The 25,933-nt window shown below is 42.5% G+C and overlaps 1 protein-coding gene across 22 annotated transcripts in view; it reads right to left on the reverse strand.

Annotated features, from left to right (window-relative positions):
• Positions 1–12,932, reverse strand: part of LOC105484099 (WNK lysine deficient protein kinase 1) — a 156,732-nt gene extending 143,800 nt beyond the window's left edge. For 11 of the 22 annotated variants that reach the window (XM_071070659.1, XM_071070669.1, XM_071070667.1 and 8 more), the window contains exon 1: positions 11,810–12,926. In XM_071070659.1, the coding sequence (XP_070926760.1) occupies positions 11,810–12,568 (759 nt within the window). In that variant the 5' untranslated portion in view covers positions 12,569–12,926. Of the gene's footprint in view, positions 1–11,809 lie in introns of all 22 variants that reach the window. The other 11 variants (XM_071070677.1, XM_071070676.1, XM_071070675.1 and 8 more) reach the window with 6 other exon arrangements.
• Between the last annotated feature and the right edge of the window lie 13,001 nt (positions 12,933–25,933).

Consider the following 25,933-nt stretch of genomic DNA (forward strand, 5'->3'; position numbering starts at 1 on the left):
ATAGAGTATACATATTTAAATGTGTAACTTCAGTTCTAAAAATAACACTCTATATACTTTAAAGGGATGAACTTTATGGTTAAAGTTGAACTTTTTGGATAGTTATTATTTTTATTTGTAAAATTTTTTGCAGGCCGGGTGCGGTGGCTCATGCTTGTAATCCCAGCACTTTGGGAGGCCGAGGCAGGTGGATCACCTGAGGTCGGGAGTTCAAGACCAGCCTGACCAACGTGGAGAAACCCCGTCTCTACTAAAAATACAAAGTTAGCCGGGGTGGTGGCACATGCCTGTAATCCCAGCTACTTGGGAGGCTGAGGCAGGAGAATTGCTTGAACCCGGGAGGCGGAGGTTGCAGTGAGCCGAGATCGCACCATTGCACCCCAGCCTGGGCAAAAAGAGCGAAACTCTGTCTCAAAAAAAAAAAAAAAAAAATTTTTGGAGACACATCTTGCTACATTGTCCCAGCTAGTCTTAAACTCCTGGCCTCAAGCAATGCTCTCAGCTCAGCCTCCCAAAAGTGCTAAGATTAGAAGTATGAGCTGCCATGCCCAGTCTTGATATAGTTATATTTTTAAAAAGCACAACTTGACCCAAGATCTGATACAGCGCATTCCAAAAGAATTTTCTGCAATGATTAAAAAAAAATTTGTTTTTGAGACAGGGTCATAGCTCTGTCACCCAGGCTGAAGTGCAAGTGGCATGATCAAGCCTCACTGCAGCCCTGACCTCCCCAGCTCAAGCAAGCCACCCAGCTCAGTCTCTTAAAGTAGCTGGGACTACAGATGCACACCACCAGGCCCAGCTAATTTTTAAATTTTTTGTAGAGACAGGGTCTTGCTCTGTTGCCCAGACTGGTCTTGTAACCCCTGGGCTCAAGAAATCCTCCTGCCTCAGCCTTCCAAAGTGTTAAGATTACAGGTATAAGCCACCATGCCCAGCCTGAAAATGTTATTTATCTGTGCAATCCAATATTGTAGCCACATGTTGTCACTGAGCACTCGAAATGTGGCTAGTACAAGAAAATTAAGTTTTAAAAATTTCATTTTAATTCATTTAAATTTGATAGCCACATAAAGGCTGGATACAGTGGCTCACACCTGTAATCCCAGCACTTTGGAAGACTGAGGTGGGTGGATCACCTGAGCTCAGGAGTTCCAGACCAGCCTGGCCAACATGGCAAAACCCCATCTCTACTAAAAATACAAAATTAGCTGGGCATGGTGGCACGTGCCTGTAATCCCAGCTACTCAGGAGGCTGAGGCAGAATGCTTGAACCTACGAGGCAGAGGTTACAGTGAGCCGAGATCACACCACTGCACTCCAGCCTGGGCGGCAAGAGGGAAATAGCCACATGAGGCTGGTGGATACTGTATTAGATAGTGAACAGTGCAGAAATCTAGGGCATTACCAGTGACTTACATGTATTTATGTGCTTCTCTCTTATTCAACCTCCCCCTTACTTAGGCAACCTTAAATTTAATTGTTAATGACTTTTTTTAAAATTTCTTTTTGTCAGGGCAGTTTCTCAGTGTGAATGTTAATGATTTCTTTTTTTCTTTTTTGAGACGGAGTTTCACTCTTGTTGCCCAGGCTGGAGTGCAATGCTGTGATCTCGGCTCACCACAACCTCCGCCTCTCGGGTTCAAGCGATTCTCCTGCCTCAGCCTGCCGAGTAGTTGGGATTATAGGCATGTGCCACCGGCCCAGCTGATTTTTGTATTTTTAGTAGAGACGGGGTTTCTCCATGTTGGTCAGGCTGGTCTCCAACTCCTGACCTCAGGTGATCCGCCCACCTCGGCCTCCCAAAGTGCTGGGATTACAGGCGTGAGCCACTGTGCCCGGTTAATGATTTCTTAATAGCCAAGTGCAACAATTTCAACAGCCTAACTACTACACTTCTTTACTACCTGTTAAATTCATTCTCCACAATTACTACTGTGAAAACAGAACTTCTCTTATGTATTATTTTCCTGAAATTTTATTCCCTTGGTAATTGTTACTATTTTGCCTAAGGACCATTATTCTTCCCTCTCCCCCTCTCTAATTTTTCTGTAACTTTATATCCTCTCCCTAGCTTCTCTCATTTACTTCCATTACTCCAGCTACAACTAATACATACGTTTTTGGGAATCATTAGCTTTTATCTCCATCTCAGGCCTCATCTTCAAGTTTCAGTAATATATCCAACTGCCTATTGAACTTCCTCCTGGAGATTTCACAAGAATCTCAAACTCAACATGTCCAACTGAATACATCTCCATACCTCCTCCCATCTAAAAAACAAAAAACCTTAAAACTTAAAAAAAAACCTTTGATTTTTCTCCCTCAGTTGACAGCACTATCAACCCCTAACCTCTTAACCATGCTTCATTTTTCCTCCAAACACCAATTAATCACTAAACCCTAAATATTTTATCTCCTAAATATTTAAATGTTCTATTCCTTCTATTATCTCCCTAGTTTAGGTCCTAAAAATCTCACATTCATATCCTAACTAGAGTAGCCCTCCCTTACTTGATGCTTCACTACCCACCATCCAAAAATATTAAATGGAAAATTCCAGAAATAAACAATTCATAACTTTTTTTTTTTTGAGATGGAGTTTCCCTTTTGTCGCCCAGGATGGAGTGCAATGGCGCAATCTTGGCTCACTGCAACCTCTACCTCCTGGGTTTAGGTGATTCTCCTGCCTCAACCTCCCAAGTAGCTGAGATTACAGGCACGTATCACCATGCCCAGCTAGTTTTTTTTGTATTTTCAGTAGAGACAGGGTTTTACCAGGTTGACTAGGATGGTCTCAAAGTTCTGACCTCAGGTTATCCACTAGCCTCGGCCTCCCAAAGTGTTGGGATTACAAGCATGAACCACCATGCCTGGCCAACAATTCATAACTTTTAAATTGTGTGCCATTCTGAGTAGTGTGATGAAATCATGAATGGGACACATATCATCCCTTTGTTCAGCATATTCACACTGTTAATGCCACCCACCCATCTCGTCCTCTAGTCACTTAGTTGAATGGGTTATGGGATGGAAAATGCACAGTATGCATAGGGTTCAGTAGTGTCTGTAGCTTCAGGTATCCACTGGGGGGTCTTGCAAACTGCAAAGAAAACAGAATCAAAAGATAAAAATATGGACCAGGAGTGGTGGCTCATGCCTGTAATTCCAGCACTTTGGGAGGCCAAGGCTGGTGGATCACCTGAGGTCAGGAGTTGGAGACCAGCCTGACCAACATGGAAAAACCTCATCTCTACTAAAAATACAAAATTAGCCGGGCATGGTGGTGCCTTCCTGTAATTCCAGCTACTCGGGAGGCTGAGGTAGTAGAATCCCTTGAACCTGGGAGGCAAAGGTTGTGGTGAGCCGAGATCGCGCCACTGCGCTCCAGCTGGGCAACAAGAGCAAAACTCTGTCTCAAAAAAAAAAAAAAAAAAAGAAAAGCAGGAGAAAAAAAATAATCATTATTCCCTAAGAAGAAGAGAGGGGACTACTGGAATCTCTACACTTCCCCCTGTATGCCTTTAATCCATTCTTGGACAATTACTGCTATGCAAATCTAACCAATTAATTTCTCTGTTTAAAACTCAACTCTTCAGTTACTCTTTTTTTTTTTTTTTTTTTTTTTTGAGACGGAGTCTCGCTCTGTCACCCAGGCTGGAGTGCAGTGGCCGGATCTCAGCTCACTGCAAGCTCCGCCTCCCGGGTTTAGCCATTCTCCTGCCTCAGCCTCCCGAGTAGCTGGCACTACAGGCGCCCGCCACCGCGCCCGGCTAGTTTTTTGTATTTTTTAGTAGAGACGGGGTTTCACCGTTTTCGCCAGGATAGTCTCGATCTCCTGACCTCGTGATCCGCCCGTCTCGGCCTCCCAAAGTGCTGGGATTACAGGCTTGAGCCACCGCGCCCGGCCAGTTACTCTCTACTTTCTATACATAAGAACAGTCCGCCCTCTACATCCTCAGGTTCCATATCCACAGGTTCTGCATCCATGGATTCAGCTAACTGCAGATGAAAATATTGGGGGAAAAAACAGTAACAAAACTCAATAATAAAAAACAACATGAATTTTAAAACACTACAGTATAAAAACTATTTACATAGCACTTACATTGTATTAGGCATTACAAGTAATTTAGCAATGATTTAAACTATACGTGAGGACCCACACCTGTAATCTCAGCATTTTGGGAGGCAGAGGCAGACGGATCACTTAAGGTCAGGAGTTCCAAACCAGCCTGGCCAACATGGTGAAACCCCATCTCTACTAAAAATACAAAAATTAGCCAGGCATGCTGGGATGTGCCTGTAATCCCAGCTACTCAGGAGGCTGAGGCATGACAATCACTTGAACCCAGGAGGCAGAGGTAGCAGTGAGCTGAGACTGTGCCACTGCACTCCAGCCTGGGCGACAGGGCAAGACTCAGTTTCAAAAAAAAAAAAAATTAAATTAAAAAAATAAACTATACAGGAGGATGTACTACTGTAGGTTATATGAAAATACACCATTTTATTTAAGAGACTTGTGCATTCGTGAATTTTGGTACCTTGTGGTGGGGGCTGTCTGGAAACAATCTCCTATGTATACTGAGGGATGACTGTGTGTGAGAGGAGCAGTATGAAGAGTTCAAAGAACATTTTAATACGACAATGATACCTAGTAACTCTTTAGCATGTTAAAGAGATAAATCTGTTGCATTTCCCAATTTACCTTAATCCACAATAATCTACCAGTCCATGTAAGGAGATTACCCACATAAAGATAGATATATCAGGTTATATAGCTCAAAACTCTTAGCCATGAAAATGATCTTATCCCAAGAAATCTGTTAATCTCTATCTAGTAATAGAGAATGTGCACATTAATAATTTGATTCACTAATTAATTTCACCTCTCACTGTTTGGTTTATACATTAGTGTGTGTTTGATTAACTAGACCATCTATCACGTATATACTGACAAAAATAATATTGTCTCTGAGAAGGTGAACCTCAGTTGCACAAAAGGTATCTACAGGAAAGACAGTATGCTTTTTCTTAACTAACCTGAGTATGATGATTTTAACAAGCAAATTTCCAAACACTCCTAAATTCAAACTGTTAAATTTCTTAAGAATTCTTACATTCCTGAGAAAATCATTTGCTTGTAATGACTAATAGCTTATCTGAGGACTCTCTTCTAAAAAAATCATTCAACACATTCATTTAGCATAATGGATTTAATATGGTAATTTGGCAAGGCCAAGATTCAAGTCACAACACTAAAAAGTAAATTATTTATGAAACCCCACCTGAAAAATCTAAATTAATATAAATGAAGGTGGAGATATTATATGATCAATTAAGTTGGTCACAAAACCACAGCTTACTGATGCTTTTCCTCTTATGTAAAAAGTACAAGTAACCAATCTTTTAAAAACTACATATAGGCCAGGAACGGTGGATCACACCTGTAATCCCAGTACTTTGAGAGGCCAAGGCAGGAGGATCACCTGAGGTCAGGAGTTTGAGACCAGCCTGTCCAACACAGTGAAACTGTCTCTACTAAAAATACAAATAAATAAATAAATAAATAAATAAATAAATAATTGGCCGGGTGTGGTGGTGGGTGCCTGCAATCCCAGCTACACTGGAGGCTGAGGCAGGAGAATTACTTGAACGCAGGAGGTGGAGGTTTCAGTGAGCCAAGATCCCAAGATCACGCCATTGTACTCCAGCCTGGGCGACAGAGCGAGACCCCATCAAAACAACAACAACAACAACAAAAAAAACCTACATATAAAATTAAGTCTGCTACCTGTCAAAGGCATAATCCTCTTCCAAACAAAATATTAAGAGCTTCTGACAATTTCTCTTCAAACTGAAAAGCTCCCCTTTTAAGATTTGAGAAATTAAGTTGACAAAGCAAAAAGCTCCCCAAATCCAACTAAGTTTAATACATTCCATTTGTAACAGGTGACAACTTATAGCCTTCTAAATGAATATTTAAGTATCCTTTGTTATATTTTATATAACACTTAACACTTTTCAAAGTACTTTCACATAGTATTTCAGTTGATCTTCAACAATCCTAAATCAGTAAGACATATCGCTATTAAATGAGCATTACAGATTAAGTTCCTTACTCAAGGTCAGAAAATTGGGTAATCTAGAACTCAAGGGTTCTGCCTTGGTGCTCCTTTTCATTGTATAGTATTCTATTACACCATAGTGAACTTTCTAAAGACTAATGGATTAGACAAAGTATATAAACAATTTCAATATGATAAATAAATACTGTAAGAATTATATATGAGATCCACCAAAAGAAAATCTGCTTTCCAGATTCATGCAAAGAAGATGAGACAAGGAACTTAGCAGATTCTGAAAATAAGCAGTTCAGAAAGGTTGGCATTTGGGTGATGGGTCACAGAATTAGAATATTAGGAAAGGCCAGGTAAAGCTAAGGAATTTAAAAGCACCAGTACATAAAGGTCAATACCTGCTTTCCTCCTCCTCCAAGAATAGTAGTTAAGTTTTGCTATATGATTTTTCAAGCATAAATATAAACAAACAAAATCTTCACAGATTCCCTCAAAAGGACATCCTAAAAAAGATGCTGCATCATCATAGTTAATATTTATGTGGCAGGCCCTGTCCTACATGTTTTATATATGTTCATTCATTTAATCAGCACAACTCTATAAAGTGGGTGCTCTTTTTTACACCCATTTTACAGACAGGAAACTGTAGCACAAAACTTGCTTATTGAATCCAGGCAATCTAGTTCTTAACTACTATGTTACAAGGCAGAAAAATGGCCTCTTCAAACATAAACTGAGGTCACGCTAAGTCTTACCTATTCCTGCAGACCAGGTTTTAAAACAAAACAAAACATCTGGGCACAGTGGCTCAAGCCTGTAATCCCAGCGCTTTGGGAGGCCAAGGCGGGCAGATCACGAGGTCAGGTGTTCAAGACCAGCCTGGCCAACATGGTGAAACCCCGTCTCTACTAAAAATACAAAAATTAGCCGGGCGTGGTGGCGGGCACCTGTAATCCTAGCTACTCAGGAGGCTGAGGCAGGAGAATCACTTGAACCTGGGAGGTGGAGGTTGCAGTGAGCCGAGATCGAGCCACTGTACTCTAGCCTGGGCGACAGAGTGAGACTTTGTCTCAAAAAACAAACAAACAAAAGAAAAAACTCAAATAAAATACAAGTTACTAAATATATAATTTAAATTATCAACATAATTTACAGAACTGGTATAGCAAAGGTGTACTAATTATGAATTATTTCATAGTATGCTAAATATTTTCAGAAACGATAATTGAGTATAGCTACTCTTGCTGCTTTTACAGCTTTATCTAAAAAAAGTGTAAAAACTACCAGAAAACCCAAATAACAGGTTTAGGATGATTTCTGAAAATGAGAGCCCAGTTTTAATTGAATGTTTCCATAGGGACGAACTAAGATGTATTTTATTTATATTTATATACATATATTTTTTATTTTTTTGAATTTCTTTGATAAGCTGCTGGTGGAATAAGATGAATTTTAAATGAATTTGAATGTCAAGAAATGAATTGTCACCAAGCAACAATAGATTCCTAGTTTGTTTTACACAAAAACAACCTCTTCCCAGGTTTGTAGATTACTTCTCAGACTGTGTTACCATGGGTCAGAAAAAAGGTAAGAGAAAAAATTTTGCCAATACTCCTAATCAATGACTTTGAGGATTTAAGAACAAACTCCAAAAACTATTTCCTGAGATGGAAAGTTATGCTGATTCTCATCCTAAAAAATAAGGAATGTGGCACAAACTTAAAAAGAGGGGAAAAAATCACCAACATTCAAATAGAGAGATTCAGTTCAATGAGATATTTTAAGAACTATAGCAAAGAAATAAATTATGGTTTCTTAATCACAGAACCACATCCCATTTCTGTAACACTGCTAAACTTTTCACAAAATATTAATGTCATATACTGATGACATATAGTCTTAATAAAAAACAAAGAAAAGTAAGCAGTTAAGTATATTGAAGCTTCGACAAAAATATGATTTGCTCCCTTTTCAGGTAGATGTGGAAACAATCTCATCAACATATAATGCATCATGTGAACTCTTCAAAGGCAACTTGGGGGGAAGGCGCTTAAAATAAATCATTCTTAAATCTGTGCATCAATGTTTTATTTATTTCTTTTTTTTTTTTTTTGAAACGGAGTCTCGCCCTTTCGCCCAGGTTGGAGTGCAATGGCGCGATCTAGACTCACTTCAACCTCCGCCTCCCGGGTTCAAACGATTCTCCTGCCTCAGCCTTCCGAGTAGCTGGGATTACAGGCACACGGATCACGCCCAGCTAATTTTTGTATTTTTAGTAGAGATGGGGTTTCACCATGTTGGCCAGGCTGGTCTCGAACGCCTGACCATGTGATCCGCCCACCTTGGCCTCCCAAAGTGCTGGGATTACAGGCATGAGCCACCACATCCGGCTGCATCAATGTCAGGCCCAACAGTAGTATTTTCTGACCAAGACAATCAAATACTAAAATTAAGGTGCACTACTTGTCTAGTAAAACCAGGTAAAGAAATCTGCATCTTAAACAACTCAGTAATTACTGAAGATCCTGTGGTGTCAAAATATTACCTACGTATTATTTACTAAGAATTGATGCTTGTAATTAGCTGGGTGTGGTGGGCGCCTGTATTCCCAGCTACTTGGGAGGCTGAGGCAGGAGAATCGCTTGAACCCAGGAGGTGGAGGTTGCAGTGAGCTGAGATCAAGCCACTGCACTCTAGCCTGGAGATAGACCAAGACTCCGTCTCTTTTTTTTGGGGGGGAAAAAAAAAAAAAAAGAATTGATGCTTGTTTTACTAAAGAGCTGTGCATAGTATAACATGACTCTAAAAAATAAGCTTGGCACAAAACAGCTTGATTTGTATACCACATTCACCCATCCACGAAAGCCTATTTATATCTCAATTTGAAGTGATGAAAATCAATACCCAAAACAGAAGCCTGAAATTTGCCGTGGATATAGGACCAGGTCCTCCAGAAATCCAACAGCCACTTCCACACCAAAACAATATTGCTTCATTTGAAATTACTTATTAGCCATCTACTGGACTACAAATACTTTATCATCTCCCAAATTATTAGATCCTAACTAGCTTTTGTTCTTCATCTACCTAATCAAGTTATTTACCTGCTCTATGATTTCACTTTTCTTATTTGTCAAATAAATAGATGGGCAGGATAACCTAAGATTTCTTCCAGTTTTAATACACTAAGATTTTTAAGTCAACAACTTAACACAATATTCTCCTGTCTTGCTTCAGAAATATGTGTATATTAAAAGGATACATTTAGCGAAAAAGTTTCTATCTTCCCAATGCTTTAGTAATCCCTTGGGCTTGTCCTTTAATTTGGCTCCAAAGATAAAAGTTCAAACACTGACCCAGTGAATACTTTATTAGGCATATAGTGCAACTGTCCTGGTCAAAAAACCAAAAATACTTCCTAACTGCTGCTATAAAGGATTTTTCAGATAGGATAATCTTTTCAAAATCAAAACAAAAAATTATAGAGGCACAGACAAATGACATGGAAGTTTCTAAATCAGGTACCACTTAATAAGCTAGGATTCATCTAGTTCTGCAGCCAAATCCGGAAATGACTCAAAAATAATATGCAATATAAGATTTTCTTTAGTCATGCCCATGCCTAGATAATTAAAAATCCAAAAAGCTACCAGTTCTAAGAAAACCTGAGAAGCTTAGACAAAGTTTGTATCATGATATTAGACAAATTAAGTTTTTTTCACTGTATTATCAGTTCCAAGATAATAAAGTATCAGAAAATTCCAGGTGATAAAGGGAAAACACACATCACATTCTGAAAAGTCTCAGAAGTGAAATAATTAAAACTAACAAAATTAATTCATAAAGTGCTCAACAAGTAATTGGGTCCAGTCTCAAAAAAGTAAGGTAACCGGTTAAGGAAAAAAAAAAATTGTTAAAAAGCACCTATTCAAATATAGAACTATAATGGAAGAATAAAATTCCAGCATCAGTAGCAATAGGCGTCGAAAGTACAAGAAAGAAATGTAAATTCTGTAAATTTCTGCCTGTAAACCAAAAGGAATCAGACATAAGTTGTTTCTGTTTTTGAGACAGAGTCTCGCTCTGTCACCAGGCTGCAGTGCAATGGTGTGATCTCCACTCACTGCAACCTCCGCCTCTCGGGTTCAAGCTATTATCCTGCCTCAGCCTCCCAAGTATTGGGATTACAGGCGCGTGCCACCATACCCGGCTAATTTTTGTATTTTTAGTAGAGTCGGGGTTTCGCTATGTTGGTCAGGCTGGTCTCAAACTCCTGACCTCGTGATCCACCCGCCTTGGCTTCCCAAAGTGCTGGAATTACAGGCGTGAGCCACCGCGCCTGGCCCAGACTAAGTTTTTTGAGTATGACTGACGAAAAGGAATAGTTTTCGTTGTTGTTTTTTTTTTTTAAGATCTGTCACCTTTCCAATTCTAAAATACTATAAAATTAATGAGTACTTTTAATTTCACACTACCCTAGAAGTTCTACATCATTAACTGTAAAAGTTAAGAAATGATTATGTTTGTAAAGAACTTCTTAGTTTTTAAGTTTACTTCCACATGCTGTGTTAATTTCACATTTGATATGGCCTTAATTATTTGGAACCTGACATTCAAAGGGTTACATGTTAACATATTAGTTCATGGATAAAACAAGTTCCAAGATCATTCAGTTATTTTCATATCCTGTATCAGGCTGGTCTAATGACATTTTTTTATGTATGCATAACGTGGCTGACTTTTTTCCTTCAGTATAACCCTGCTCCTACTAATAACCTATGTTCACCTATGCCCAGTCAGGGCAACATTCAAGCAAGCTGCTTCAGTTAGTCAAGCAACAAGTAGCGCAAACTCAGCTGTTTAAACCTAGAATGTACTAGTCAACCAGAATGACACACCATTATTTACACCACTAGAGGTTAAAAAAGGAAGTATTGCGACTCCTTTGGATTCTTGGGAAAGTTTAGCTTAAAAATATTTTATAAGATTAAAATAATGATGATGACATTACAACTCTCAAAGCACTTACACAATTTTGCATGGGCTCCTGTACTATTCGCTGTATAGTGAATGGGCTGAAAGACGTTAGTTTAACGAACAATGTCAGAGCAATGCTGCTACTGTAAGGCTTAAGCATCATTAGGTAGAACAACATCAAACATTTATTTGCACGTCACTACTGCCAAGGCATTCATCCAAAAGGGGCAGAGAAGAGTCTTTTTTAATACTTATTTTATACTAAATGCCTGTGCAACCATCAAGTAAGATATATCCAAAAGTACAAGGTCGTTCTCATTTAAAAAGAACAGTCTGATCTCAGGAATGGAAACACGCTTCTACGCCCAGAGGCAGCTCATCACTGCAGAGCCTTTGATGAGACTGAAACGCACAGAGGAAGAAGCATCTGTACTTTCAACTTCCCCCCTCATTCCAAGTTCCTTGCCAGACACTAAACCAGGAGACAATTCGTTTATACTAAGATGACCTTCACCACCCCTGCCCGGTAGCAAATCCCTCTGGCTACCAGTAATTCTTATCCTATCCCAACACCGAGGCACATGCTCCACATTCTCCTAATTTCAACCCCTTTCAAAAGTTGACCTCCCCCTCCCACTCGGTCTCCAACAGTTAGAGAATGCCAAGTGAAGGGTGAACTCGATCAAGTGGCTTCGCCAAGCCAAATTTGGGATCCAGAGGACCTTCAAATAAAGAAGTAGGTGGGGCTTTACCTGCAGTTCACACCAGGCGACTTCCACAGTGGTTTCAGTGTCCAGACCTTTGTAGACCGTCTTAAAGGAGCCTCTGCCGATTTCGATGTCAAACTTGAGAAAGCGGCCATCGTTAGACATTCCCACGGCCTTGGTCTCCAGCTCTTCGATATCATCCTGCTGCTGGCTCCGTTCCTCCTGCGGCTCCTTGGCGCTGCCGCCGCCGCTGCCACTTCTCGCTGGCGGCGGCTCCTCTCTGCTCCCCACAAGGCTAGGCTGGGACACTGGGCGGTCTTTGCTGGTACTGCTGGGGACAGTCGAGGGGGCAGGGCCCGCGACGGCCTGTTCCCCAGGGGCGGCGGCGGCTGGAGGCTGCTGGGCTACCTGAGAAGCGGCGGTGGCGGCCACGGTCTCTTCCCGGTGGGGCTCCGGTGGGGCACTCTGCGGGACAACCGCGGGGACGCCGGGCTGGGGGAGGGCAAGAGGGAGGCCGGGGAGCTCCAACGCAGTGGCATTGGAGTCGCAGATGACACTCCGGCGGAAGAAGCGGTGCTCGGTGGTGGTGGTGGTCGCGGCCGCCCCGCGGCTGTCCTTGTCCATCGTGTGGCGGCGGCGCCGGTACTCCTCAGTCCTGCCGGTCCCGGCGTCGGCGGCCGCGGCCCCCAGTTTCTCCCCCACGGAGGAGTCGGAGCTGGAGCCATTCTTGGGGACAGGAGCCGGCGGCGAGAGGAACAGGGAGCCGGGAGTGCTGCTCTGCTTCTCCGCGGCGCCGCCAGACATGGTCGGTTCGCTGGCGAGAGGCGAGCGGGCTCGGAGTCGCGGATGGGAAGGGCGTGAGGGCCGAGCCGCCGCGCAGAGGTCTGCAGGGCACCGCGGCCGGGCGGGTTCGCGCCGACCCGGAGACGCCTCACTCAGCACTGACCAGCCGCAGCGAGGGCGAGGCGGGCCGCTGGCACCGGGACTGCTGCGGCTCGCGAGGAGGGCTCGAAGGCGGGCGAGTCGGGAGCGGAGCCGCGGGGGTTAGCGCCGCACGGTCCGCATCCATCCTGCGGCGAGCGGCGGCCGGGCGGGCGGCGGCAGCGGAGGCGCCGCAGTCATGAGGGGAGGGCCCGGGGCCGGCACCGAGTCGAGGCGGATGCGGCGGACGCGGCTCCCACTGCCCCGCTCGCCGAGCCGGGCGGGCTAGGCCCAGAGGGCGGCGGCGCCGCGAGCACGGGACCAGCTCCGACGCCCGGGCGGTGGCAGCCCCGGGGCAGGGAGTGGGAGGGGCCGAGGCGAGCGAGGAAGGCCGCGGCCCGGCTCCGGTCACTCGGCGGCCGCCGCCTCCCACACGCGCCCCCCGCGATGGGGACCGGCCTCACAGGTCGCCCATCGCCCCGAGGCGAAGGGCCGGAGCCTCGGAGCCTCGGCGCCTGAGGAGCGGGCCCCCCCTTCCCCGAGGCCTCCCCGCCCGCCCCGGGCCTGGCGAACCCGCCTCCTCCCGGGCCGGTGCCGGGGGCTGACGGCGGAGGGAACGGCGGGGAGGGGAGGGCCGCTCACCGCGGGGCCCGAGCTCCGCTGCTTCTCTGAGGCAAGAGGAGAGGAGACCTAGAGGACTGGGTGAGGGGGAACAGGGAGAGAAAAGAGCAGCCACCCCCACCAGGCGCCTTCTGTCACCGAAGACGGGGGTGCGGAGGGGCCGAGAGAGGAGCCGCGTCCGCCCGGGAAACTCTCTGCGCTAAATGGCGCCGGGAGTCTGAAGCCTCCACACAGCCCGCTCGGATCCCGCCCCCCGCCGCCCGGGGCAGCCCCACCCCCCACCTCGCTCCGGGGTTTTGCGCAGGCGTGCCAGCCCCGAGGCACCTTGGGACTTATAGTTTACGGGTTGGAGGAGATGAACGGGACCTAGGAGAAAAGTGCCTACGACTTCCGTGATGCCTCGCGGTTGCTGTAGCCTGATGCCTCGTGGGAGTTGTAGTTTTCTTTAGAAACCGTCCCTTCTGAAAGGCTGATGGGAGCGTCATCGCGGGTCGCTCAACCCCATCCTGAAGTCCGCGCGAGCTTAGGAAAATCATTATTTAGGGATTAATTGTGGAAGAAGGGAAGGAAGGGAAAAAAAAAAAAAAAAGAGGAAGGTGGGGGGGAGATGGAAAGACTCCCATCATGCTCTGCTAAGCGAGAGAGCTCTTAGGGTTGCCATGCAATGAAAAATGATCTGTTGTTCATCTTTAATGGAGAGAGCCGCAGTAGTGTAGAGTGACTGCAGGGCTGTGGGGGTGGAGGGGAAGGGTAAAGCCGGATAACCGGAGCCTGAGTTCTGAGTCGGAGGAGGGGAAAAGAAACTTTGTGAAGATGGTGCATGAAATTAATATTGATTAAATGGATTGGAGGAGGAGACAGGGAGGATTATCTTCCATCCTCCTCCCCTCAACAATTAAGGCCACATTCTCAGCTCCCGCCCGACACGGATATTCTGGCTCTCAAAAAAGGGCTGCCTGACTGAAATCGGGGATCCTAGTGAACTCCCTCTTGGCTTTGCCTGAAAGATAATAAAAGCGGGGTTGGGGGAGCGGTGGATTCAAGAAAAGATAAGGTCTACGGATCTATGGGTCTTTGGCCACACTTGGGGGGCTGGGCTGACTTCTGCCTTTGTAGTTGGTTGAAACTTATTTTCCACCTTTCTTCTGCTGGGTGGCTCCGTGAAACAACACCCCCTCTTTCTCCAGAGCTCCTCAGTGTCCACATGCAACGTCTACCAGGGCCCTGGGCCCGGGAAACGTGGATCCCTGCGGCTCGCCGCCATGGCATGTTTTTCTTGAAAGCATCCTTGTCTCCCTGGACCCCTGTGCTCCTCGCAGCTCCTCGAGATGCGGAGGGGACGAGCACCAGGGGGCACCAGACGGAGTAGGAGGCCGGACTCGGGAGCAGATGGCAGTTTAAAAGCCTCGGTCCAACCGGTGGAGAGCGGGAAGCGCGGAAAACGTACGCAACCGCATCAGAGCGTCCGGGCGCGGCCGCCTCTCTTGGGCGCCCGCTGCGGAACCAGCTCGGAAGCGCGCGTCCCGGGCCGAGGACCACGCTGCGAGCGGGCAGCCAGCGAGGAACTCGGCAGGAGGCTCCTTAGCACACAGTTCTCGGATGAGCTCCACCTGCAGAATTCTTGCCGTGCAGTTCATGTTAATTCATCTGATCCGTAAAATGGTTAATGCTGTTTTCTTTCTCTTTTTGTTGTTGTTTATCACAAGCTACCCTTTCGAGTTTACAACAATGTTTGAAGCCAATGATTGTGAGGTTTCATGAAGCTGACAGGTTGTGAACATTTTAAAATGCCAATTCAGTAGGGACAACTAGAGTACTAAAATATTAGTGTTCCATTGCTCTAGAAAATGTATCTTTCGTTCGTTTGCTGCTGGTAATGGTAAATAATCTCATTATGGTAAATGGAATTAAGAGTGTATTTCTAACCGTAAACCTACTGTAAGCAAGGGAAGAAATGGCCGTAAAATACATTTTTATTATACTTCTTGAGTCAAATAAAACTTGCCCAATTGTTGCTTCAGGAGGAAAAATAGTCTGATTTTAAACATAAGGCAGCTAATTACAAATTGGCAAGTTAAAAGAAGATCAGTAAATCACAATGTTCCCTTTTGGCACCATAAAAAAATTAGGATATTTTTGTGTGAGTGGTTATTAAAGGATTTTATTATTGCCTGTTCCTGTTTACTGAGCCCTGAAACTTTGGCCACACTGCATTGGACACAAGTCCCTTGATAATCACCATGCCCTATCAACATGTCTTTTCAACCAGGAACAACTAAATTCATTGTAAGTAATTTAATTAATTGTTGACTTAAAACCACACTTGCCTAGGAGACAGCTTTTCCCACTTGTGTAATGTTAGCTTTACAATGAAAACAGATACAATTTTAAGTTGAATATAATCTTGTTACGTACAATGATTAGATTTAAAGGTTATGTTGTTTGGTGTGCATATTTTACTAACACATTTTTGTTCACTTTTTTTTTTTTTTTGAGAGAGTCTCATTCTGTTACCCAGGCTGTAGTCCAGTGGCTTGATCCCGGCTCACTCAGTTCTTTTTAATGCTTACCAACCTATCTCCAAGTAAATGATATTTTCTGTTACTCATTACTATAATTCCTAATAGTACTTTTCCTTTCTCTGTTGTTTCAATTATCGAGTAAAGAATCAACCTCTCTGTATTCCGTATAAAACATCAAGTGACTGTAAACAGAGGTAACAAAGAAACCAGGATACAATGAATGCACTAAGCTCAGAGGTTTGACTTCCTGACATTTGGTTCCACAAGGATACAAGTATGTTATTCTCTCTCACCATTTCTCTGTTCTCTCTAGTTCTTGTTCATGTTCTCACATTGATTGATTCATGTTTCTTTCTATTCCCATCCATTCACATTTTTCGTTTACATGGTTTCTGCCATTGGTAACTAGCTAGCAATGAAAGAGACACTTTTGATTTAGACAGTGACTGAAATGTCCTGAACACACAAGATCTACCTTACTTTGAATGTGGCATAATATTAATACATAAAGTTGCTTCTTGAAGTGTAGGGGAAAAAATTGTCCCATCTTAAGAGCATTTCTCTTTTTTTCTTTGTCTCCTTCCCCTCATTTTCCCATGCTCCTTTGTCTTGCCTATGGGTAATTTTTATTTTACCTCTTTGTCATCTGGAACCCTGTCATCTGGAAGTAGGCAGTGAAAATCAGGCAGCTAAACAATGAAGAATAGTTTTTAAGAACTTTATATTATAAATGAAATAGAGGGGATGGGATTTTACCTATATCAAAGTATATTATAAAACCACAAAATTAAATCTGTATGGTATTGAGGTAAGCATAGGCAATGAAACAGGAGAGTACAGAAACAGTCTCATGTATGTATGGGAAGTTCATATATATATATAAGGAAAATTGCATTTGAAGTCAGTAAGGCGAAATAATAAACAGTGCTTGGACAATTATTCATTTGAAAAATAAATGAGGTCAGTTTACTTCAGACTGTTCACAAAATTAATTTCCACATAGATTGAATAACTAAACTTTAAAAAAAAATCTAAAGAATTTTTTAAATATAGGAGAACATAAGATACTAAAGGGCTTCAAAGAACAATCCAAGAGCCACAAAGAAAAATATTTGACAATATCAAAATTGATAATCTATTCAACAAAACACAAGCTGCCAGAAAAACTCTGGAGACTGTATAACAAAAGATTAATATCCAAAAGATATGGGAAAAAAAAACCTCTTAAATCACTGAGAAAAAGGCAAACCACTGTATAGAAAAGGAGGATATGAAAAGATAATTTAGAAAGCAGTAAATGCCATGGTGGCTTACACCTGTAATCCCAGCACTTTGGGAGGCCTCAGTGGGAGGATCACTTGAGGCCAGGAGCTTAAGACCAGTCTGGCCAACATGATGAAACCCCATCTTTACTAAAAATACAAAAATTAGCCGAGTATGGTGGTGTGCGCCTATAGTCCCAGCTACCCGGGAGGTTGAGGCATGAGAATCACTTGAACCCAGGAGGCGAAAGTTGCAGTGAGCCAAGATTGCACCGCTGCACTCCAGCCTGGGCAACAAAGCGAGACTGTCTCAAAAAAAATAAATAAATAAAATAAAGCAGTAAATGCAAATAACAAAAATAAACATGAAAAAAATGCTGAAACTCAGTAACTAGCAAAATGCAGATTAAAATATATTATTTTCTCTCATAAAATTGAAAGATTATCTTTTATTGAGACAGAGTCTCACTCTGTTGTCCAGGCTGGAGTGCAGTGGTACAATTACAGCTCACTGTAGCCTCATACTTCTGGGCTCAAGCCTGCCAAGTAGCTGGGACCACAAGTGTGCACCACCATGTCCAGCTAATTTTTAAGTTTTTTGTAGAGATGAAGTCTCACTATGTTACCTTGGCTGGTCTGAACTCTCTGGACTCAAGCAGTTCTATTTCAGCCTCCCAAAGTGCTAGGATTGCAGGTGTGAACCACCATGCCTGGTGTAAATTGAGCACAAAAAAAAAAAAAAAGTTTTTTTTTTCTTTTAGTGTCCCCATCATGGCAATTTGCAAAATTTTTAAGGATTGGTAATATCAAGTGTTGGCAAGGATGTGGGGAAACGTGCTGTTAATGATATGGTAACTTAGTACAACCTTTTCTGAGGGCAGTTCGTCAGCAATTATTAAAATGTACAATGTGCATCGCCTTTTTCTTTCTTTTTGGTACCTATCTTGGAAAAACACCTGCACGTGTTTCCTAAGAAATATCTATAAGAGGCTGGGTGCAGTGGCTCACGCCTGGAATCCCAACACTTTGGAAGGCCGAGGCGGGTAGATCACAAGGTCAGGAGTCCGAGATCAGTCTGGCCAACATGGTGAAACCCCGTCTCTACTAAAAATACAAAAAATTAGCCAGGTGGGGTGGTGTGTGCCTGTAATCCCAGCTACTCAGGAGGCTAAGGCAGGAGAATCACGTGAACCAGGAGGCAGAGGTTGCAATGAGCCAAGATCATGCCACTGCACTCCAGTCTGGGCAACAGTGCAAGACTCTGTCTCAAAAAAAAAAAAAAGAAAATAAATATCTATAAGAATATTCACTATAGCCAGGTGCAGTGGTGTGTGCTTGTAGTCAGCTACTTGGGAGGTTGAGGTGGGAGAATTACTTGAGCCCAGGAGGTCGAGGCTGCAGTGAGCTATGATCACACCACTGCACTCCAATCTGAGTGACAGAGCAAGATCCCGTCTCTGAAAAACAAAAACAAAACAAAAAACCATTCACTGTGGCTTTATCTGTAACAAAAAATCCAAATGATCTGCATGTTCATCAAAAAGAAAATAGTTAAACTGTGGTATATCCAATTTGGGGTACACCATGCAACAGTAGGAAAAAGGAGATAAATATCTATGTGGCGCCATAACTATTAAGTGAAAGACTCAAGTTTCAGGATAATATGCACTAGATCACATCTTGTATTTTTTTTTTAAAGTTATGTTTCTATGTGTATTTAAAGGCATACAGAAAAAGTCTAGGTAGTCTACACCAAAATGAAAAGGGGGGTTACTTCTGGGGAGTACTCAGATCTTTTTTGTGGTTTTTTTTTTTTGAGATGGAGTCTCACTCTGTCGCCCAGGCTGGAGTGCAGTGTCGTGATCTCGGCTCACTGCAAGCTCTGCCTCCCAGCTTCACGCCATTCTCCTGCCTCAGCCTCCCGAGTAGCTGGGACCACAGGTGCCGCCACCACGCCCGGCTAGTTTTTTGTGTTTTTAGTAGAGACGGGGTTTCACCGTGTTAGCCAGTATGGTCTCAGTCTCCTGACCTCGTGATCCGCCCGTCTCGGCCTCCCAAAGTGTGCTATTTCTTTTTTGAGACGGAGTCTCGCTCTGTCGCCCAGGCTGGAGTGCAGTGGTACAATCTTGGCTCACTGCAACCTCTGCCTCCCGGGTTCAAGTGATTCTCCTGCCTCAACCTCCCAAGAAGCTGGGACTACAGGCATACACCACCATGCCTGGCTCATTTTTTGTATTTTTAGTAGTGATGGGGCTTCACCATGTTGGCCAGTTGTGAGCCACTGTGCCCAGCCGAATACTCATATCTTTATTTTATGAATTTCTTAATATATTCTCACTCACCGCAGATAATTTGAATGTTACAGAATAAAATATGGAAGAAAGTGAAAATTACCAGAAAATCTACCCAGCCATAGATAGCAACCTTTAATATGTAGGTGTATTTCTTTCCAGACAGATAAAAATTTTATAATCATGTCATAAGCTTTTCCAGTGTATTACATACTCTCTGGAAACATCGTTCTTTATTAACTGCATAGTATTTCACCATATGACATTACCAAGTATAAGTCTTTCACATTATCTGGAAGGAACATAGGGGAAAATATTTTAAATGTCCCAGGCTTTAACATGCTCTGACAGGAAAAGATTTATCAGAATCACCTAGGAAGCTTTTACAAAATACACCTGTTGGACTGTTTCACCACTACTCCCCATGCAATCTAGATATATTTTTTGGTGAGAGAATTCATTGCAAGCAGACCTGTGTTGCAAGAAATTTTTAAAGGAAAGTATTAGAATATTAGTAAAAGGATTAGTAAATTAGGATTTAAACAAGGAATGAAAATACCAGAAAAAAAATATGTTGGGAAATATAAAAGCCCCGAAAATAAAAAACAAAATAAATAAAAGAAAACATAAAAAGCATTTTATTAGTCATGTTAAAAGGTAAATGATGGCTTCAAGCAAATGTAATAACAAGGTATGATATGCATTATAATATATGAAGAAGTAAGTGGGATATGGTAGCTCATGCCTGTAATCCTAACACTTTGGGAGGCCGAGGTGTGAGGATCACTTGAGGCCAGGAGTTTGAGACCAGCCAGGGCAACATAGTGAGACCTTGTCTCTAAAAAACAAAAAATATTTTGAAGTAAATAAAATTTAAAAAATATATATATATAGAAGTAAATGTATAATGGTTATAGCATAAGGGACAGGAGGAGGAAATGGAAGAATAATGTTATTAGGGTCTTATACTATATATGAAATGGCATAATATTATTTGAAGGTAAACTATAATAAGTTCAAGTTGCATATTGGAAACACTGAAGCAATCACATCAGATACAGAGGTATAGGTAATAAACCAGTAGTAGGGATAAAATTGAGTCATTAAAAAATACTTACATAATTCAAAAGAAGGAAGAAAAAGAACAAAAAGAGAGCAAATGAAATGACTAGAAAACTGACCAACAAGATAATTTCAGTTCAACTACACTGACAATTATGTTAAAATTAAATGGTTTAAACTCTTTTAAACTCTCCAATTCAATGGAAGACATTAAGAGATTGGATAAAAAACAACACCATACTACATACTGCCTATAAAAAAAAAACTTTAAAGTTAAAACACAGATTAAAAGGATTAAAAAATATATACCAAGAAAACACCAATCAAAATAAAACAAGTGGCTATATTAATACAAAGCAAGGACTATTAACAGGGATAGAAAGGGATCTCTCATAATTACGAAGAGGTCAATTCCTCAAGAAGACATTTCAATTCTAAATAAGGGTTAAAACTATAATGCTTCGAGAAGAAAACAGGAGAAAATCTTTGTGACTCTGGGTTAAGCAAAGAATTTTTTTTTTTTTTCTGAGACGGAGTCTCGCTCTGTCGCCAGGCTGCAGTGCAATGGCACAATCTTGGCTCACTGCAACCTCCACCTCCTAGGTTCAAGCAATTCTCCTGCCTCAGCCTCCCAAGTAGCTGGGACTATAGGCACGTGCCACCACGCCCAGCTAATTTTTGTAGTTTTAGTAGAGACGGGGTTTCACCCTGTTGGCCAGGATGGTCTCAATCTCTTGACCTCGTAATCTGCCCACCTCAGCCTCCCAAAGTGCTGGGATTACAGGCGTGAACCACCACACCTGGCCTAAGCGAAGAACTTTTAGGTCTGGCTGCAGCGGCTCACATCTGTGATCCCAACACTTTAGGAGCCCAGGAAGATTACTCGAGACCAGGAGTTCAAGACCAGCTTGGGCAACATAGCAAACCCTGTCTCTACAGAAAATAAAAATAAAAGACTTTTAAGGACACAAAAAGCACAAACCATAAAAGAAAAAATAGTTAAACTGGACTTCATCAAAATTAGAAATTTGTGTTCTTTTTGTTTGTTTTGTTTGTTTTTTATAGAATAGAGACAAGGTCTTTCTGTGTTACCCAGGCTGGTCTCAAACTCCTGGTCTCAAGGAAACTTCCTGCCTCAGCCTGCCAAAGTGCTGGGATTACAGGTGTGAACCACTGTGCCCAGCCAGACATTTTTGTTCTTTAAAGATGATGTTATGGAAATGAAAGGGCCACAGACTGGGAGTCAATATTGCAAAACAAATATCTGAAAAAATATTTGTAAACAGAATATATAGGAAACGCTTACAATTCAACCTTAAGATAATAGTACAGTAAAAATGTGTGCAAAAGATTTGAACAGATACTTCACCAAACAATATAAATGAATGGATAAGTCTGCACTTGAAAAGATGTCCATCATTAGTCACTAAGGAAGTGAAAATTAAAATTACTATGAAATGTCACCACATACCCGGTAAAATCACTACAATTAAAAATGGCTGGTGAGGATGCGGGAGCAACTAGTTTCTCGTACGTTGCTACTGGGAGTACAGTGGTTCAGCCAGTTTGGGAAATAGCTTGACTCTCTAATAATTAAAATTGAACATACACTTACCATATGATCCAGCAGTCCCACTGCTAGATATTTACCCCAGAGAAATGGAAACATATGTCCACACAAAGACTTGCGTGGAAAATTTCATAACAATTTTACTCATGATAGCCAAAAACTAGAAACAAACCAAATATCTATCAACTGGTGAACAGGCAAGTAAATTGTGATGGGTCCTTATGATGGAATGCTACTCAGCAACAAAAACAGAGTGCTATGTACAATAATACGGATAACTCTGGAAAGCATTATGCTAAAGGAAGGGAGCCAGACACAGAAGTCTACTGATTTCATTTACATGGCCATCTAGAAAACGCAAAACTGATAGCCAAACGATCGGTTCTGGGGTTAGAGGGGGAGAAAATGAACGGCAAAGGAGCACAGAGAACTTTTTGAGTGATGAGAATGTTTTCCGTCTTAATTTTGATGATGGTCACATGACTGTATTCATTCAAAACTCATTAAGTGGGTGATTATCCTTTTTTTTTTTTTTTTAAAGACAGGGTCTTGCTCTGTTGCCCAGGCTAGAGTGCTGTGGTGCAATCATAGCTCATCACAGCCTCAAACTCCCGGGCTCAAGGGATCCTCAGGCCTCAGCCTCCCGAGTAGCTGGGACTACAGATGCACACCACCACTCCAAGCTAATTTTCTTTTTTTTGTAGGGATGAGGATCTTGCTATGTTAGTGATCATCCTACCTTGGCCTCCCAAAGTGTTGGGATTACAGGTGTGAGCCACTGCACCTGGCCCTGGCTATATTTTAAATGGGCAATTTTTTATTGTATACAAGTTATTCTTCAAGAAATCAGATTTTTAAAATGATATTTCATTCTGCCAAAATTATTGAAACATAATATACTCTATAAAGCACCCTATTCTGCTTACAAACTATTTGTCTCAATACCCAAGAGATATGAAACATAACTGAAAAGTCTACATAAACTTTATGGTAAAAATGAAAAAATGGTATTACTAATTTAGTTTGAAAAACCTTTAAGCAGTGGTCATTTTCATCCTTTTCGGTGGTTTGGAGGGATAGGGATAGCTATCAAGACAGATATTTAAAAGATTCTGAACATAATCAATGCTCACCTGAGTACCTCCTTACTAGTAAATAGAAAGAAGAGCTTCCCAACTCCTTATGATCTCTAAGAGTTTGCTTACATTATTTAGTCATTTATGATCAAGGCACATTCTGTATGCTACTAATATATTCAAAATTTGACATTCAGTGATAATTTTTTGATTTTTTTTTTGAGACAGAGTCTTGTTCTGTTGCCCAGGCTGGAGTACAATGGCACAATCTCAGCTCACTGCAACCTCTGCCTCCCAGGTTCAAACAATTCTCCTGCCTCAGCTTCCCAAGTAGCTGGGATTACAGGCACCTGCCACCACGCCGGGCTAATTTTTGTATTTTTAGTAGAAATGGGGTTTCACCGCGCTGACCAGGCTGGTCTCAAATTCCCAACCTCAGGTGATCTGCCTGCCTTGGCCTTCTAAAGTGCTGGGATTACAGGCATAAGCCACCGCGCCCAGCCAATTTTCTGAATCTTAAGATAATTTTACTGAACATATTTTGCTTAATTAACCTCTACAGTCAGGTTAATTCTGTAACTAAAAAGCGTATGTAGCAAATTCAACAACAGCAATAATATTATCATCTTCCAATGTCTGCCTGTGTTTGGACCAATTGAAGATATGGTAAATTGACTTCCTTAGAATAGCTGGGAATTAGGAAAAGAGTGCCAACATCTATAGTGGGTAATACTCCTCAGAAGACAGAAGTATACATTCTCTTAAGACAGTAATAATGCTCTTTGAGTAGTAGTCTTGGCCAGGTGCAGTGGCTCACACCTGTAATCCCAGCACTCTGGGAGGCCAAGGTGAGTGAATCACCTGAGCTCAGGAGTTCAAGACAAGCCTGGCCAACATGGCGAAACCCTATCTCTACTAAAAATACAAAACTTAGCTGGGCGTGGTGGCAGGCGCCTATAGTCCCAGCTACTTGGGAGACTGACGCGGGAGAATCACTTGAACCCAGGAGGCGGAGTTTGCAGTGAGTGAAGATTGAGACACTGCACTCCAGTCTGGGTGACAGAGCGAGACTCCTAAAAAAAAAAAATAATAATCACAAGGCTCATGAAATTATACCAGGAGACAATAGGGGAAGAAGATAAAGAAAAGGAACCTGGACCACTGAGGTCCGTAGTGGATGAGATCTTAGCAAGCTGACCTTCCCAGAGCTGGGCCCTTCGTTGAACTGAATTAATAAGTTGGCATTCCATTTCAGGGTGGCAAGTTACCTCACCCTATTCCCTTTGGAACCCACTTCCTGTGAAGTTTCTTACTAGAAAAATCCTAAAATGATTATTTCACCCTCCTGTGTTTTCCCTCCCCTACCCTTCCTAAGATACTCCGAAATGTCTTTCGTACGCATATCTAGATGAGGCTCCCACTGGAGAAGAAGCAGGTTGAATTTCACATCTTGTGTGCTGTGCAATTTTCACTCTTCAATAAGGGTGCAAAGCAATAATTACAGTCATGATGATAAAGGGGCCAGGCTATGGATATGCATGTGTAGAAGGAAACTAGATATGAATGTGGGGGTTCCTGGAGAAAAACAAGGTAGTGTGGCCTCATAGCTTAGTACAGGTAGGGAGTAGCTTCTCAAATTAGACCCTGTCAGCTGCCAGGCTGATTTCAGCTCTCTATCTATGCATCTCTACAGCTCTCACCATGGAGCTCTGACAGAGGTATTACCTTATGACAGGATAGGACTGGGGGATCTTATCACTTGTCTCTGCCTATAACAAGCCCGGACAGGTTGAAGTGTTGGATTGGCTTTCAAAAAGAATCAGGACACCAGGGCCAGGTCTTGATTCGAAAAATAAAGTCTGTGAGACTGTCTTTGCCCACAGGTAGTTATTAGGAGGAAGCCTAGAGGGCTGAACACCGGCCCAAAGAGCAATGTGAAGCCCCTGTAAAGACTTAGCCCTTATTGCCAAATCAATTCTGATTCAGTTTTTGAAATGGAAAAAAGGTGTTACTTCTGTAGACACCTGTGATACCTGGCCATCACCTACAGATGGATGATATTCCAAAATAGATTTCCTAAGAGGTTTTCAAGTATACAGATCCTCTCAAGAAGCATCTTCTGATCATCGAGTTACATGAATGAAAATCTGTGTAGCAGTTTGTTGAAAAACTTATCAGCTAACCGGGAGGATCATTGTTGACATTCCTACATATTTCCACAATCAGAGGTAAGCCGGCTGAGAATAAGGTCTAGGCCTCATGCTTACTTGTGTTCTAAGGCCTTGGGCACAGCAGATGTTGATTAACTACGTGATTGACTCAAAATGTTAAATTTAATTTTGTGTATCCAAGCCCACCCTCACACACATTCATGCACACTGATACATACACACACACACAGAACAAACTAGGTTTCTTAATGAAATGTGTTCATCATAACAGTAAAAGACATACTTTTATTTATTTTTTTATTTTATTTATTTATTTTTCTTGAGACAGAGTTTCGCTCTTGTTGCCCAGGCTGGAGTGCAATGGCACGATCTCGGCTCACCGCAACCTCCACTTCCCGGGTTCAGTCGATTCTCCTGCCTCAGACTCCCAAGTAGCTGGGATTACAAGCACGCGCCACCACGCCTGGCTAATTTTTGTATTTTTAGTAGAGACGGGATTTTTCCACGTTGGTCAGGTTGGTCTCGAGCTCCTGACCTCGGGTGATCCGCCCACCTCGGCCTCCCAAAGTGCTGGGATTACAGGCGTGAGCAACCATGCCTGGCCAAAGACATATGTTTAAAAATTACATTATCTCTTCAAAGGCCAGAAAATCATGGTATTTCACTTTTTTTT

The sequence above is a fragment of the Macaca nemestrina genome, chromosome 10, assembly GCF_043159975.1.
Source record: "Macaca nemestrina isolate mMacNem1 chromosome 10, mMacNem.hap1, whole genome shotgun sequence".
Classification (NCBI taxonomy): Eukaryota; Metazoa; Chordata; class Mammalia; order Primates; family Cercopithecidae; genus Macaca; species Macaca nemestrina.